The sequence below is a fragment of the Anabrus simplex genome, chromosome 1 (genome assembly GCF_040414725.1).
Source record: "Anabrus simplex isolate iqAnaSimp1 chromosome 1, ASM4041472v1, whole genome shotgun sequence".
NCBI lineage: Eukaryota > Metazoa > Arthropoda > Insecta > Orthoptera > Tettigoniidae > Anabrus > Anabrus simplex.
This window is the reverse complement of record NC_090265.1, coordinates 845,013,693-845,032,188: the sequence shown is the minus strand read 5'-3', so window position 1 is coordinate 845,032,188 and position 18,496 is coordinate 845,013,693. Positions and strand designations below refer to the sequence as shown.

Here is an 18,496-nt window from a genome sequence, read left to right as displayed (position 1 = left end):
CAAGGAGCACCTTTGGTAGTTGTTCAGCATAATATATGACAAATGACACCACAGACCGAATGATCACCGGTGTAGGTGATCCCCCTCCACCAAATGTCAACGATCTCCTTGGAGGGCAGGTGAGCGGGTAGAGGTCCGGGGCACCCTCTTGTTCTTGCGGTGGGAAACAACCCCTAAAGGTGGAAGAGCCACTATATGGCGGACGGCATAGGATGCAGAAGGCAAGAGGAAACCGCTGTACGAAAGACCCATAGGATATCCCAAGAATAAGTATGCATGATACCGAAGGTAAAATAGTTCCCAACTTGGATCTCCGGAAGGGACAATGTAAGAAAGATGCAAACAATAATCAGGTTTTTAGAATAGGAACATGGAATGTTCAATCGCTTAAAAGGACTGGAAAGCTGGAAAATGCGAAGGAGATGGATAGGGTCGAGATTGGCGTAGTAGGGCTAAGTGAAATGAGATGGCCAGCAAGTGGAGATTTCTGGAGTAGTGACTACAGAATTACATATTCTGGTGATGTAAAAGGAACGGGAGGTGTTGCTTCCATACATATACAGTCCAGAGCATATGGGGATTTAGCGAAAAGATTATCATGATCACACTAAAGACAAAGCCTAAGGATACAGTGTTAATCCAGACTTACTTGCCCACATCTGGAGACTCTGATGATAGTCAAAGGTATACATGGACAGCTGGAAGAAGTATTAATGAAAGTTAAAGATAATGGTAGAGTCAGCAACTGTATGGAAACAGGAATGAAAGAGGTGCCAGGTTAATTTGAGTTCTGCAAAAGTCATATGTTGGTGATTGCAAGTACATTCTTGGAACAACCAAAAATGTGATGATACACCTGAACCATGCCAGGTAATGGTGACAGATACCAGATAGATTATATAATGGTAAAAGACTGCTATTGTAACCAAGCTAAATCATGTAGGAGCAGTCCAATTGCAGATGTGGACACGGACCACAATCTGGTATTAATGAAGAGCCAACTGCATTTTAGAAGAAAGTTTATAAAATAACCATATAAAAGATGGAACATTAGTAGGGTAGAAAATGATGAGCAGGCTTTAAATGAATAGAGAGAAAAAAATGATGAAAAAATTGACCTCAAGAAGATGTCAGGAAGTTGTGTTCAGGAGAAATGGGACAAAAAAAAAAGAGGAAATAACTCAAGTGGCCGATGCATGCTTTGGAAGATTGGAAAAGGCAGTGTAACCTTCGATCATGGAGATATACTGGAGTTAATGGAAAAACGTAGGAAGTGCAAAGCGAGAGGAAACCAGAGAGAATATGCAAGACTAAAGAACAAGATAAACAGAAACAAGGAGAATAAAAGAAGAATGGTATGAAAAGAAGTGCAAAGACATAGATGAAAATATGATGAAAAGTTATAGTGAGAGAGCATACACCGAGATGCAAAAACAATTTGGAGCAAGAAAGAACATGAACATCATACAGAGTAAGAATGGTGAAGCCGTAACTGAAGGAAATTAGGTAGTGCTACGTTGGAAGGAGTACACAGAAGAACTCTACCAAGGAATTATTGATTCATATGGCCTCGAAAGTGAGGACCAAGTAGAAGTTGATGAGCTAGGACCACCAATACTCAGAGAAGAATTTGATGTGGTACTCAAGAGATTGACACATAAAGGCTTCAAGGACCAGAGGAAATCCCTGCAGAGATCTTACAGGCCCTAAGAGACAAAGCCAAAAACAAACTATACAAGCTAATAAATGAAATGTACACTACAGGAGGAATTCCAAAAGATTTGAGCAAACTATCCTTATTCCTATCCCAAAAAAAAGCATACAGCTCAAATGTGTAAAGATCATAGAATGTTGAGCCTCCTCTCGCATGCCTCTAAAATCATAACTTGAATTATTACCACTGGATAGAGAGGAAGATATACGATAAAATTTAAAAGAACAGTTTTGATTTAGGAAGGGCAAAAGGCACTCACAAAAGCCATTCTTAGTCTGAGTCATTATCAAAAAAGCTCTAGAAATAGGCAGACAAATGATAATTGCTTTCATTGATATAGAGAAAGCCTTTGATAACGTAAACTGGAATGTATTGTTTGATATCCTAAGAAAGCTGAATGTAGACTACATGGACAGAAGAATACTCTGCCATAAGACAAGGATATGGATTATTGGCATTATTATTTAACATCTATGTAGAAGAAGCCATAAAATAATTTTTAGCTACCAACAATCATGGCATACATGTTAACTATACAGTACGTACAAAGAGACACGGTCTAATGTTTATTAATTGCAGATGAGATAGCACTAAGAACTGAAAATGAAAAAGATATGGAAAACGCACTAAATCGCATGAATGAATTGCTAAAGAGTGATGCGGCATGAGAATATAATGACCTGTACAAGGGGTATCAAAGTAGATTAGTTTCATGTTCTGTATTGATGTTGGACATCTATGGCAAGGGTTTTAGATCCACCTAATCAGTACCAAATTGTTCTACAAACTACTGTGTTATATACATGTACAAATGGGACTAGTTTCAACCTGACAGTTGCGTTATCATCAGCCGTTAAACTTAACCTAGAACCAAAATGGAAAAGCACATACAGTAATACGATGTATATACATTCTGAATTATTGTTGTTGGCCAACTGTGAACATGGTAACATATTCAACACCGGGCGAGTTGGCCGTGTGCGTAGAGGCACGCGGCTGTGAGCTTGCATCCGGGAGATAGTAGGTTCGAATCCCACTATCGGCAGCCCTGAAGATGGTTTTCTGTGGTTTCCCATTTTCACACCAGGCAAATGCTGGGGCTGTACCTTAATTAAGGCCATGGCTGCTTCCTTCCAACTCCTAGGCCTTTCCTGTCCCATCGTCGCCATAAGACCTATCTGTGTTGGTGCGACGTGAAGCAAAATAGCAAAAGAAAAAAACACATTCAAAACATATCAGAACATATTGATAAAACATCAGCTGTTGGTATGACTATGAAACATGAATTAACCGAGCTCGATAGCTGCAGTCGCTTAAGTGCGGCCAGTATCCAGTATTCGGGAGATAGGTTCGAATCCCACTGTCGGCAGCCCTGAAAATGGTTTTCCGTGGTTTCCCATTTTCACACCAGGCAAATGCTGGGGCTGTACCTTAATTAAGGCCACAGCCGCTTCCTTCCCACTCCTAGCCCTTTCCTGTCCCATCGCCGCCATAAGACCTATCTGTGTCGGTGCGACGTAAAGCAACTAGAAAAAAAAAAAAACATGAATTGAAATACAATCGTGGCATGTATGTACGAGACACATTCTAATGATCTAATGTTTATTATTACCTTTATGGGCCACATTGGACCACTTGTCTTCTGTGTACACATTTTCTTTGAAGGTTATACTGTTTGATTCTTCTTATCTGCCCAGTACTTCTTCATTTGTTCTGAACGCAGTGTTCTCTTAATTCGTCTGAAATCTCTACAGGCCTTCTGTTCAACTGCAAGCAACATTGCTTTTGTTGCCTGTCTTCCCAATCTCTGTTTAATGTTCTTATGAATTTCATCCTTTGCTACGGTGAATAGTATGGGGGATAGTATACTTCCCTGTTGGAGACCAGTTTCAACTTTAAACCATTTTGTTTTTCCTAAACTAGTCTTCTTTTTCGCCATAAGACCTATGTGTGTCGGTGCGACGTAAAGCCCGTAGCAAAAAAAAAAAAAAAACTAGTCTTCACACTACTAACAAAATTTTTGTACATAGCTTTCATCATTTGAACTTCCACTCTGTTAACTTGTTTTTTCCTTAATGTATCCCATACCAACTGTCTGGGCACACTGTCACAAGCCTTTTCAATGTCAATAAATGTCATCACTATGTCTTCCAAACTCCCATCTTTTCTCCATCATGTCTTAATGTAAAGATCAGGTCAAACATTGATCTGTCTTACCTAAAACCAGACTGCTTCTTCCATTTCTCCTTCTAGCTTCCTTCTCAGTCTTCCTTCCAATACTCTCTCAAATATCTTAGCTACATGGGCAATAAGGGTGATCTCTTTGTAGTTATTGCATTCCTTTTTATCGCCTTTTTTAAATATTGGGATAATTAAACCCTTTCCCCACTCTTTTAGGGCCTCTTTCTTCCTCCTCTGCATAGAGTATCATATAATGTAAAATAAATATCATCCATGAACAGCTACTGACAGTTTTCACTTTCAGGTCCTCATCTCTCCGGAATTCCTTTGCATAATACAGATATTTTATAACAGCCTGGAGAAAAGAGTCCATTAGTGTAATATGTGACAAAGTATTCTTGATTTTGTCCTTGGTACCTGATTGACTGCTGAGAGAGATGTTCATCCAACTAATTGCCTATATCAGTGCTGTAATTTGTGGTGGTGTATAGTTATGTTGGAATAAGATGCAGATGGGAAAAATGTGACATTCAGCACAATCATTAAACTCTTGCTTCTCACAGTGTTTTACTAAAATAATGGAGCCAAATTATATGTAGCCAGTATGTGGAAAAATTCACTTCTAATCAAATTCATTGTCAGAATTTGAATGCTGTAAAAATTGCCATTCTGTTGGGATGGGTTAAGAGGTGGAGTTCAGTAAGAATCTTGATTAAGGTGTGGTCATTATATATATATATATATATATATATATGTAAAGCAGAATGAATGTCTGTCTATCTGCCCATCTGTTGCCGGGCTGAGTGGCTCAGTCGGTTGAGGCTCTGGCCTTCTGACCCCAACTTAGCAGGTTTGATCCTGGCTCAGTCCAGTGATATTTGAAGATGCTCAAATACGTCAGCATCATGTCGGTAGTTTTACTAGCATGTAAAAACTCCTGTGGGACTAAATTCCCGCACCTCAGCGTCTCCGAAAAACATAAAAGTAGTTAGTGGGGCGTAAAGCAAATAACATTATTATTTGTCCGTCTGTTCCTTATACTAATCCACACCGTTGTACGCATCTATGCCAAATTTTGTATACCTACCTTTTAGGACCCTGCCGGTAACCCCATATATAAGAAATTTTAACAACTCTATCCATTCCATCCGTTGGCGAAATATCAAATTTGTCATACGAGGACGAGACTAAGTTAATTCTATGTTTTGTGACACGAAGAACAAAACGCGGCAAGTTCCTACAGGACCAAAAACCATATCTTAAGGCCCTAAAACTAACCGTTATGGAGACAGACAAGAAGAACAAGACTCGGTAAATCCCTACAGGACCTAAGACTATGTTTTAAGGCCTTAAAACCATTACAGAGAGATGTTGGCTCCACACTATCCCTGCTCTGGGAATCAGACAAATTGATTGGCCGTAACCATGGTAACATCAGCTCAAGGCCTGGTGTTTGAAGTAGGTATGTGCATAAATGTCTGCAAAGAGAAATTTTGCTGCATATAAGACTTGCCATCTGGAAAAGAACACTGTGGGGGTAAGCTACCCCTATGGGTGGAGGTGTGGAGGAGGGGGAAGGCATATAAAAATAATTGAAAATAGTGTTGAATCCATAGTTTTAGGGGTCACTAAGATGAACAGTGACACTTAGCATGTCATTAAGTCTAAGTTCGGCCCCATCAGCACGGGGGTGAGAAGGGGTGAAAAAGAAAATGTCCAAAATGATCAAGATTGAATGAATGTGTGTACATTCCAGCATAGGTCTCAACCAAACTTGGCACACGACTTACTATCTGGAAAAACGACTGTGGGGTAAGACACTCGTAGCACCTATATTAGTGTCGAATCCATAGTTTTCAGAATCACCGAGATAAACTGTGACAGTCTGAATGCCGTTCAAGTCATAGTTCAGCCCCAGTCAGAATGGAGCTTGTGAAGGGGTGAAAAAGAATGTCCAAAATGAAAGAGATTATGGATGTATGTATGTGTGTTTCAATGTACCTCTTGACTGAACTTAGTACACATATGACTTACTATCAGCAAAATACTGTGGGAGGTAAGACATCCCTGGCACCCCTAGGAGAGGAGATGTAATCAAAAACTACCAATATTGGTGTTGAATTCAGAGTTTAAGGTTCACCGAGATGAATTGTGATGCTGTGGATGCCATTTAAGTCCAAGTTCAGCTTTGGGGTTCAGAAGAGGTGAAAAAAGAAAATGTCCAGAATGACCGTGAGGAGTGTTGATTCCATGGTTTTCAGTGGCCCTAGGCTGATTGGTGACACTCCCAGTGACAGTTGGAATCGTGTATCGTATCAATAGTGTCAGACGTAAATACATACAGTTATAATTTTCTTTTAATACGAGGGTGAGTCAATAAGTCGCAAACTTGTGTGTGTGCCTTATACCATTTGAAATTACGCACGCAAGTTTTGCCAGCAGATGGCAGCATATGTAATGCTTGTCGTACGACATCTCGCAAACACTCAGTCAGTCAGAGGCTGTTAGTGTATGATGGCACATATGTTGCATGACTGTATATGAGAACAACAGCGTGCAGTTGTGCGGTTTTTGTGGGTCAAAGGACTGTCCACAGAAGAAGTGCATTGCGAAATGCATCCCGTCTATGGTGAAAACTGTTTCTCATGGAAAGCTGTGTTCAATTGGATCCAGAAGTTTAACCATGGAAGAAAAAGAATCAGAGATGGGGAGTGCTTGGAACATCCACCGCACAGTCCTGACTTAGCCCCCAGTGATTGTCATCTGTTTGGGCCCCTAAAAAATCATTTGGGTGGCCGTTATTTTGATACAGATGATGCCGTAATCTATGAGGTTAAACGTTGGCTGCGACAGCAACCAAAGGACTTCTTTGCTGCTGGCTTTCAAGGACTTGTAAAGAGATGGGATAAGTGCCTGAATGTACAGTGTGAATGTGGAAAAGTGAAATAAATGTCAGAAAGTTACTTTGATTATTTTTGCCTCAATTCAGTTTTGCGACTTATTTATTGACTCACCCTCGTATTTGAAAGGACCAGTTACTTTCCAGACAATCTGGGCTGCTACAAGGAATCAGTTTAACGTAAAACTAAGTAATCTCAAATTACGAAGTGCGGCAATTAACCCTTTCCCGCGGACTATCTGTGACTCACTGTCTGGCGAAACCTAGAGTAATAATTTGCTTGTCAGGTATAGTTGTGGAGTACCTTCATTAAATAATGTATTCTGCAAAAACCACTTAAGATATCGCCGTCAAATTTTGTAACAATGGAAAATACACTAAATTCTAAAATGATACAATGAGCTCACCTAATTACACGCAGGACACCCCACCCCGTTCAGAATGATACATCAAGAAGCATCCAATATGGTGCATAATGTTAAATTGCTTGTTCTTGAAGTCAGTCTGAATTGCTGGACCTGATGGGGCTCTTATTTTCATGGTACTGCAGAGAACACAGGAATTCACCCGGAATCTCCCAATTTATTTCATTTTCGGGGTCAGTCGGATGAAGATATTTAGATAGGAAATCATACTTCCTCTTGGACATACAAATTATAAACAATATTTCACTGAATGGGATTTGAAGATAAATTGACATTAGTTGGAATATTAAGTAATTAAGTAGAGGCTCGTAGTCCGAAACAGAATTAACTGGAGAATTAAATCTGATAATTATGTTTTGTACAGTAGGCCTAATATTTTAATGGGAGACGGTACCTGAATGAACATTTCCTGTCCTGTGCCATATTTTGATTTCCCTCAGATTCATATCATGTCCCAGCTGCTTCCCATACCATTTTTATTATCATACCTACAACTTCACACTACCATTGCATTTGTCAATATATTGATCTAATTTGTAACAAATATCCTCCGTACTCAACTGGTTATGAGTAGCCATGTTGCTGCAATGTGTTTACATTCAGTCAACTGCCTGTTCTATCTAAGAAAACGTATAAAAGAACACTTTATTTTAGGATTCCATGCATGCCAGCTGTATCTAGGAAGCGTAGGGAATTCACTGTTTCCAAAAAGTTGTACGTTTATCAGACACATGGCAGAGGAAGTCGGTTTGAAAGTCGAGTGCGCTTTACTATGCAACCCGCGGGAGACAATGTGCGACTCCAGTACGCTTTAACACGCAACCCGCGGGAAGGATTTAAATAACGAGACTGATGTGAAAAATGTGATTTATTGCAAACAAAATTACAATACACTTTAGCCCCTTCAACATACTCCCCTCCCTTATCTATACACCGTTGCATACGTGCCTTCCACTGTTCGAAGCAATGCTGTAGGCCATCTTTTGTTACCCTGCGCAACAACTCTGCCATTTTTACTTTCATGTGTTCCACAGATTGAAAATGTGTTCCCTTCAATACACTTTCCACTTTTGGGAAGAGATAAGTCACATGGAGCAAGATCAGGCAAATATGGAGGATGTTCTAGCACAGGAATGCACTTGTCAGCTAAACACTGCTTCACAGACAGGGCGTTGTGGGCTGGTGCGTTGTCTTGGTGAAGAATCCATAAGCCTTTCTTCCATGCATCTGGTCTTTTCTTCCTTACTCTTTCCCTTAGCTTGATTAGGACGTCTTTAGTCTTGACGACAGTCTTTCTGCACAATTCTGTTGACTTTCTGGACGTTTCCTACACTTCTGACAGTCACAGGTTGTCCGGAACGTTAATCATCTTCAACCTCTTCCCGACCTTCAGAAAACCGTTTGTACCACTCAAACACTCGTGCACGTGACATAGCATTGTCATGGAACACCTCCCTTAACATTTGAAAACATTCCATGGGCGATTTCTTTAATTTCACTAGGAATTTCAGGTTAATGCGCTGCTCGAGTTTTATGTCCACCATGATCGCAGCACGGCTACACAACAGCGTCCGCCACAACCAAGTCTCGAAAGCAAACTAAAGCAGGTAGAACGACAAAACGAAGTATACTTGGTCAGGAAGGATCAAGGTCAACTATATTCCAGTGACAACCTCCCACCATGCGACCACGGAGTAGGAGGGGCGCAGTCTCGTTATTTAATTGCTGCACCTCATAAAACTTACAATTATACACATATACACATGACAATTATACGCATAACATATTTCTACATCTACAAACATTCACTTTACCGAGCTAGATAGCTGCATTCACAATTAAGTGCGGCCAGTATCCAGTAATCGGGAGATAGTGGGTTCGAGCCCCACTGTCGGCAGCCCTGAAGATGGTTTTCCGTGGTTACCCATTTTCACACCAGGCAAATGCCAGGACTGTACCTTAATTAAGGCCACGGCTGCTTCCTTCTAGTTCCTAGGCCTTTCCTATCCCATCGTCGCCATAAGACATATCTGTGTCGGTGCGACTTAAAGCAAAAAAAAAAATTCACTTCAATCAGGTAATACAAATCGTAAAAGTAAACATTAAAACAAGTACCTGAGCAGAACTGGGCACTACAGCTGGTTCATAATAATACTGAGATTTTGTGTTGCAGAGCTGGACCCCAAGCAATGGTCCTCCAAATGGCTATGGCTCCTTTCACCAACAGTACTGGTTAGATGGCAGGCTCGTAGCAGTTGGGGTGATAGACATCCTTCCTCGCTGTGTCTCATCGGTTTACTTCTTTTATGATCCAGACTTGAGTCAACTCTCATTGGGAACATATGCATCTTTACAGTAAGTTATTGAAAATTTATTGAATTCCATTTGGAATTCATTGTAATAACATTGAGTTTTTTTATGTTTGTTTACCTATTCTCAGAAACAAATGGGTTTTTTTTAGGAATGACATGAAAAGTTTCTAATGATTTAATTCAAGTTTTGTATATTGTATTTTGTGTATAGTGCTATTGCAGTAAACCAAGCATTTATTCTAAAAATGGTGGCAGAAATCCGATCTTTCTTTTCCTAGAACAAAATTATATTTTGTTTTGTATTTTGTTTAAACGAATCTCTTGCATCGTGTATGAATATATGAGCTTTGCTGAAAAGTATATTCCAATACGTGATTATTCATCATTTTAGTAGTTGTCAGCAACTACAGTAATTTCTGATTTGATGGCACTTTTTCTAAGAATACTTGAATTTTATTCTATTCTATACTGCATTTATTTTTTAAAAGATCATCAGATATGTATAATAACAGAATCACAATTTTGGTGCTTAAGTTCTAACAACTTATAAATCTTTTTTATCCCGTATTGGCATCAACTCAACTAAGGCATTGAAGGAAAAATGTCACCTTCCAATACTTATTTGCTTTTTGTGGCTAGTCTATGTAATCACAAACATATTCCAGCTTGAAGTCTAGTTATATTACTAAAAAAAGTACATGTTTCATTCCTCTGATTTGTACTCTAAGTAACCTTGTGGGTGACGATAGACTTAAATTTAAAATACTATGACTGGGGGGAAACCCCTTTAAAAAAAAAAACTGAAGTTGAGGTTAAATTTTTATGAGAAATTTTTGTGGTGTTGAAGGGAGTCTCCCGGCTGGTTCCGCTTTGTTTACTTCCCTTACATCATCAGCTGACCATTTTTTTTTTAAAAGGACTTTCTCCTGCACATAATATTTTAAATTTAAGTCTCTCTTCATCTACAAGTTATTTAGAACACATACTAAGAAACTGTGGCAACTTCTCCAGCATTTTGTACAAAGATCACTTTCTACGATCCCATACACACAGATTTTATTATAAATTTGAACCTGAAGGAACATTTTCTCTCATTATAATACAGGTGTATGCTCCACAGACAGGATGTAGTGTGGAAGGAAAAGAAGAGTTCCTCAATGAATTGGAAACACATATTGTTGGAGATGGGATCATGATAATGGGAGATCTGAATGCTCATGTGGGAACTGATAGAAACGGATATGAGAATGTTCTGGGCCCATAAGGGTATGGTGATAGAAATGAAGATAGAGAGAAACTGTTGGACTTTTGTATCAGAAAGAACCTGATAATAAGGAGCACATATGGTTTATGAAGGGAAGTGGCCATAAGATCAGCCGATATAGTTAGGATGGACAGTATGGAACACTCATCGATTTTGTAACAACAGACTGAGAATGGCGAAGATACGTCATGAATACGAAGATAATCCCCAGTGAAAGTATGGAAGGTGATCATAGATTATTAATTGTGGAATTAAAACAAGCAAAAATCCCTAAAATTGTACTGAAGAAGAAACCAAAGATCAGGATTTGGGAAATGGAGGAAGAGGATAACAGAATGGCATTCCAAGATTGTATAAAAGGGAAGTTGCCTAACACAGAAATACGAAGTGGAGAAGAAGAGTGGAACAATTTAAGACAGACATGTGGAAACAGCAATTGAGGTATGCGGAAAACAAAAGCAACGGTTAAGGGAAAGGAGACACGGCAGTGGACAGACAATATAAAGAAAGAAATAAAAGAAAGGAACAAGGTGAAGAAAGAACTAGATAAGGAAAAACAAAAAAACGTATCAGAGGGATGAGAGTAAAATAGGTTACATGTGGAATACATAAGATTGAAACTACAAGTAAAGAGGAGTATCAAGGAAGAAGAGAAGTGTGGGGGAGAGTTTACAAACAAAATTGAGCAAGATAGTGGAGGAAATCAGAAACTATTATACAGAGTAATAAAATCAAAAAGAATAAATTAAAAAAAAGTAAGGCATTAGAGAGAGTTGGATTGATAGTACATGATGAAAAGGGTCTTCAGAAGGTGATGGCAAATTATTTTGAAAAACTTTATAATGAGGAAATAGATGAAGAAAAAGAAGAGAACCCAATAACATGGTTGGAACTTGAAAGGGCAGTGAAATCAATGGCCAAAGTTAAAGCAAGTGGAATAGACGAATTCAATGCTGATATGAGTAAGGCAGTGGGAAGCATCGGACTGCAGTGACTATACAGAACCCTCAATCCCATATGGAAGGATACCTGAAGATTGGCAATAAGGAAGCATTGTACCACTGATCAAAAAAGGAAATAGGAAGAAATGTGAAAATTATAGTGGTATAACCCTATTGTCACATGGGCTAAAAATAATGGAGAAAGCCTTAGACAAAAGACTGAGGGATATAATAGAAACACAGTTAGAGGAAGACCAATATGGCTTTAGACCAAATAGATCAACAGTAGATATTTACAGTGCGAACAATAATGGAAAAACATCTGGAAAGGAACAAGGAAATCATCTTCGTATTTTTGGATTTGGAAAAAGCTTATGATACAGTTAAGAGAAAACATGTATGGGAATGCCTACTGAAAAGGAATGTGCCAAAATCATTAATTAACAAGATTAAAATGTTGTATCATGAGTGTAAAAGCATTGTACAAGTGGGGAGTGGTGACTGAAACATTTTATACAAAAAAGGTCTCAAGCAAGGAAGTGCACTGTCGCCATTATTGTTTATTACATGGATGGATGAAATCATAAAGCGTGTAAAACACAGTATCAGTTGTGATGAAGTGAATGCTTTGGTATTTGCAGATGATGTGGTGATTTGGGGAAAGGGAGAAAAGGAAGTACAAGGAGACTGGACATTTGGAATGAAAATCTGAAGGAGTTTGGAATGGTAATTACTAAAAAGAAAACTGTACTGCTGCACTGTGGAAAAGAGAAAAAGAGAAGCCAAGTGAACATAGATGGAGAAAGGTTAGAGAATGTGGAACAGTTTACATATCTGGGTAGCATTATTCATGGAAATAATGAAATCAACCCTGAAATTAATAACAGACTAAGTAAAGGTACAACATTTTATCATCAAGTCAGAGAGCTCTTATGGGATGATAAAGTACCCAAGAGAACGAAATTAACATTATATAAACAGTATTTCATTCCAATTGTAACATACGGACTAGGAACTATGATAACTAATAAGATACAAGATAGTAAGATCCAAGCAGTAGAAATAAAATTTTTAAGAACAGCGGTTAAAAAGACAAGAAGAGATAGAATTCAAAATATTAAAATCAGAGAAGAGCTAAATACAGAAAGCAAGACTGAGATGGTTTGGACATGTAAAAATAATGGGAAAGGAACGGGTAGCAAGAAGGGAATGGGAAAGATAAGTTAAGGGAAAGAGACCAGTTGGAAGACAGAGAAGAAGGTGGATGGATCAGATTTGGAAGGACATTAGAGAAGCTGAATTGGATGTGGCAGAAGTGATGGAGCAGTAAAAGTGGAAGTACAGAAAGGAGTGGAGGAGGCTTGTTAACCACACCCAGGCGACTGGAGTGGGACATTGATGATGATGTTGATGATGATGATGATTTCATATGTGCCAAAATGTATATCTTTACACATGTTTGTAGCTGAAGATGTTCCAGATCAAAGGAAAGAAACGTGTGCTTTTTTAGTCATTTAACTAGACTTTAAGCTGGAATATGTTTGTGAATGCATAGACTAGCCATAAAGGCCAATAAGTATTGGAAAATGGCTTTCTTCCTTCAACCTAAACCTTAGTTCTTAGGTTCTGTCAGAGAGAAGGTTTTAATGAAGAGTCGGTAGCGGAATAAGTATTTTGTTCGATTAGCATTTAAGTAGCATCAAATTAGTTGAAGTGATTGACATTAGGAACCAGCGTTGATAACAAATTTCACTCAGGATGATCATATGTTACATAAAATGGTCTTCTGTATGCCATGCTCACGGAACTACTACTTGTCAGCATCCATGGGTGTTCGGTAAGCTTTACTGTTTTCAAAGCCTCAATTGCTACACAGCTCCATCTACTTGACTTGAAACTGCATACAAAAGTCAGCAACTAGATCCAGAGAGAGACAATTTGATTACTGCAAATTTCTTGTCAAAAATCCTCTAAGTAGCTAATTCTGGAAATGTACTTGATGAAAAATGAATCTTTTAACACACAGTAATCCTGGTTAATCCTGGTGAGTGCTTTGTGAGGAGGAACATCAATCTTTACTATGTCATTGCCATTATTTAGTAAAAATTTGATCATGATGTTCACTTTGAATAGTGCTCAAATGGCTCTACAATTGATGCCAAGTTCTATTCTTAGGAACTGAATCAGGTTTCTAAAATGTTAAGATGAAATTACCCAACTTAAGTCTGTAGAAGGCATGCAGTACTGCAGGTAGACTATACTCCAGCACATCAAATCAATCAATAAATGAATCGACATTGATCTGCGTTTAGGGTTATTGGCCATGGCTTCCCTATCAGTTGTTTACCTCGTCTATTCTTAAATGAATTCAAAGAATTTGGAAATTTATCAAAACATTTCCATTGATAAATTACTGTATATACACGAATAATCCCCACATATTTTTTTTCAAAATTGGGTGGCGAAAATTTGGCGTGGTGTTATTTTTTCAATCAAGGTTGGTACAGTGCTCCAGATATAGATTTGGTATTTTTCTGTCCACTCATTTACCTAGTCATTATAAAATGACAAAGCCATATTTAAAAATGGTGCTGATGATTCACTTTGTTGCTGTCACACGTGAGAAGTATGCCACCTACATATATCATTTGTATGGTGTCTCAAGTAGTAGCATGTGCTCAGAATGGCTGGCATGTGTTCTCATTAAAATTCATTCACAGCTAAAGAAAAGCTCCACATTATTGAAGAAGCAGAGCGACAGGAAGACAATACAATGTGGACAAAAGTTGTAGTACGTGATTGGAGAAAAAATCAAACTGGACTTGAACGTACAAATAGTAAAGCCAGGTTTCCACAAATCGGTGCAAATCTGTAATTGAAAAGAGATGGTTTGGATGTAGGATCACAAAAATGAAATGGCCTGGCTGAGTGGCTCAGATGGTTAAGGCGCTGGCCTTCTGACTCCAACTTGGCAGGTTCGATCCTGGCTCAGTCCGGTGGTATTTGAAGGTGTTTATATACGACGGTGTTATGTTGGTAGATTTACTGGCATGTCAGAACTCCTGCAGGACTAAATTCCGGCACCTTGGAGTCTCTGAAAACCGTAAAAGTAGCTTGTGGGACGTAAAGCAAAGTAACATTATTCTTATTACAAATGAAATGTGACTGTAGAAAGATACAGCAACAGCGTTAAAAATTATGGGTTTTAAGGTTAGCCGTGGATGGCTCACGCATTTTTAAAAGAAGTGCAATGTCTCCCAGCCGAAGATTGTGAATTTGCACAGATTTGCTTTCAGTTTGCACCAGAGAAATTTGTATTTACTCTCGTGAACTCCTAATGCAGACCAGACATTGGTATATTTTGAAGATTCAGACATGACTAATTCTTTCATAATTTTAAAAATTACTTTTCTAAATTTCCCTTCCTAAAATTAGGGTGTGGGAATTGGTTGTGTATATACGTTATTCCTATCCCTATTTCCTATTTCTATAAATGAATATTTGCCTGAATTTGTCCTCTGGAATTCCAACTTTACCTTTTTAATTATGATCTTTCACATCTGTAAAAGCTCCACTCAAGCTTATTCATCTACTAATGTGAATCCACGCGCGCTCTCTCTCTCTCTCTCTCTCTCTCTCTCTCTCTCTCTCTCTCTCTCTCTCTCCACTGACAGTTCAGAACGTACTGCTTAGTTGAACAGCACATCATCTTACTCCCAAGTCTTCCTAACTCAAAGTTAGCAACATTTCTGTAACACTACTCTTTTGTTGGAAATTTAAGAATGGCAGGAGGGCTGTTACGTGGTTGAAATGGTGCATGCAGCTCACCTCCACAAGGGGTGTGCCTGAAAAAGAGTTGCACTAGCTCAAGATGATGACACAAGAGTACTTTTACCCCAATGAAGTTCCTTATACTGCACCTAGTAATCAAAACTGAAAAAACTTTTCCTCGTGGTGAATTTGCTACCTGAATGTTCATCCGTTTAGCATCATCCCATTGTCTGCTTTCCTCGCATCATTGTCAAGATCTTTTTCACTTGCTCACAATTCTGTGATGTAATTTACTACTGTAAACATCATCCTTTACTCATATCTTTATATACAGAAGAAAATGAAGGTCTAATACCACTGCCTTGCAGGACTTCAATTTTAATAGTTACAGGATCAGAACTTCTTCACCTACTCCCAAGTTTCCAAAACCTATTTTCTAGAAATTTTCCCATCCATTCAACCATTCATCTAGTCCAGTAGCCCTAATTTTTGTCATCAGTCTCCCATAATCAATCAATCAATACTGATCTGCATTTAGGGCAGTCGCCCAGGTGGCAGATTCCCTATCTGTTGTTTTCCTAGCCTTTTCTTAAATGATTTCAAAGAAATTGGAAATTTATTCAAAATCTCCCTTGGTAATCCCTAACTCCCCTTTCTATAAATGAATATTTGCCCACATTTCTCCTCTTGAATTCCAACTTTATCTTCATAATGTAATGGTTATAGCGTCTGCTATGCCGACTTGCTATCGGCCAAGCTAGTCACCGTATCGGCTCCTCCCCCCTTACGCTCGACCGTGCCAATCACGAGCAACACTTAAGCTGCGGGTGGGCCCTTCTCTCTTCTGTCCGTGTTCGTGCCGCATGGGACGATGGAAATTACTCGACTATTAATCTGGAATCTTCCATCTCGCCAGGTTCCTGGATTCATCGAGCATCCGGACTGTTCTAGAAGGGCTGGCGCAGGTATATGTGAGCAGTTACTTGCCTGCAGTCAGTCAGTGAGAGATGGAGTTAGTTAGTGAGTGAGTGAGTGAGAGCGAGATTGAATTTGCTGGAGCGCAGTCAGTGATGGCCTGGGAGAGTGCAGCCTGATGGAGTATTTGCCTGTTGGAGCCGAGGACTCGTTCTTGACGTATGTGTGAGTCCCTTGGGGCCGGCTGCTGGAGAAGAACCTTGGGTGTTCTGGAGCAGTGCAAAGGGAACACTGGGTGACGACGTGTGCAGTGTGTGTGTGTGTGTGTGTGTGTGTGTGTGTGTGTGTGTGTGTGTGTGTGTGTGTGTGTGTGTGTGTGTGTGTGTGTGTGTGTGTGTGTGTGTGTGTGTGTGTGTGTGTGTGTGTGTGTGTGTGTGTGTGTGTGTGTGTGTGTGTGTGTGTGTGTGTGTGTGTGTGTGTGTGTGTGTGTGTGTGTGTGTGTGTGTGTGACATTGTAGATGGAACATGAGAAACTAAGAGAGAGAGGGCGAACAGTGTAAGTTGTAAGCTCAGCTGTTGTGTGTGTGTGGAAATCTGTAATTGTAGTGCTTAGTTAATAAATCTTAGAAATAGGACGCTACCAGGTTCTGTACTCATTTACTTATTAAGCCCGCCAACATGTTGCAATATTGTGATCTTTCCTACTTTTAAAGATGCCACTCAAACTTATTCGTCTACTAATTTCATTCCACGCCATCTCTCTGCTGACAGCTAAGAACATAGCACTTAGTCGAGCAGCTCATCTTCTTTCTCCCAATTTTTCCCAGCCCAAACTTTGCAACAATTTTTTTAACGCTACTCTTTTATCGGAAGTCACCCAGAACAAATCGAGCTGCTTTTCTTTGGATTTTTTCCAGTTCTTGAATCAGGTAATCCTGGTGAGGGTCCCATACACTGGAACCGTACTCCAGTTGGGGTCTCACCAGAGACAAATATGCTCTCTCCTTTACATCCTTACTACAACCCCTAAACACCCTCATAACCATGTGCAGAGATCTGTACCCTTTATTTACAATCCCATTTACATATAACAAGGTTATATTTTCCAAGTTTTAACAAATAAGAATAACAAAACTTTTAACAACAATAACAACGGTATGGCAATTTACAACCAATAAGGATCCAAGATTTTACCCTTTAAACATTCTTGGGGTAGCAAGCCCTAATTTTACAATTCTGAGCTCCTAGTTCAACTTTAACCAAGCAACAATTTGTTCAAAAGGTCAGAAAACCCCCAATACATGGAGCACTTACTCACAATTTGAATATCAAGCCTCTCTGAGGCACTTTTACAACTTTTACAATTTACAACCAATAAGGATCCAAGATTTTACCCTTTAAACATTCTTGGGGTAGCAAGCCCTAATTTTACAATTCTGAGCTCCTAGTTCAACTTTAACCAAGCAACAATTTGTTCAAAAGGTCAGAAAACCCCCAATACATGGAGCACTTACTCACAATTTGAATATCAAGCCTCTCTGAGGCACTTTTACAACACATGAAAAGAGATGACAAGCTCTGTTTTCCACGCCTATTCAGGGCAGCACCAAATATGTCTTATATTTTCTAGCCTTCCATGGCCTAGCTTACAAATAGAAACAGGGGTATCTCGTTCCCAACCTACAGGGCCTTCGAGTAAAAGAAATAACCGTTAAATAAATGGCCCAAACAAAAGGAAGGAGGCGGATACTTGCACTCCTCTATGTAGCTTCTTAAAACCTAAAAGGCACTAGGCCGATGAAACAGGGGCTATTCCCAAACTATGGAGGTGACTCGTATACGAGTTATTTATGACATTAAGGAATAGAAGAAAATCAGTTACCAAAACGTAGTCACCTCAAACCAAAATGAAGGGGAGCTCGAGAGGGTAAATCACTCTCTATCCCCAAATTACAGTTACAGATTTAATTAAGTTTTTACTTAAGCCGGCAGAAAATTACATGTTTAGAAAGATAGCTTACATATTAAAGTTTCAGACCTTTCCCGCGGGTTAAACTGCTGAGCTAGCGAGAAA

The 18,496-nt window shown here is 39.2% G+C and overlaps 1 protein-coding gene across 3 annotated transcripts in view; it reads left to right on the top strand.

Annotated features, from left to right (window-relative positions):
• Positions 1-18,496, top strand: part of Ate1 (arginyltransferase 1) — a 145,132-nt gene that overhangs the window by 93,533 nt on the left and 33,103 nt on the right. For all 3 annotated transcript variants that reach the window (XM_067136422.2, XM_067136421.2, XM_067136423.2), the window contains one exon: positions 9,393-9,574. In XM_067136422.2, coding sequence (XP_066992523.2) covers positions 9,393-9,574 — 182 coding nt within the window. The remainder of the gene's footprint in view (positions 1-9,392; positions 9,575-18,496) is intronic.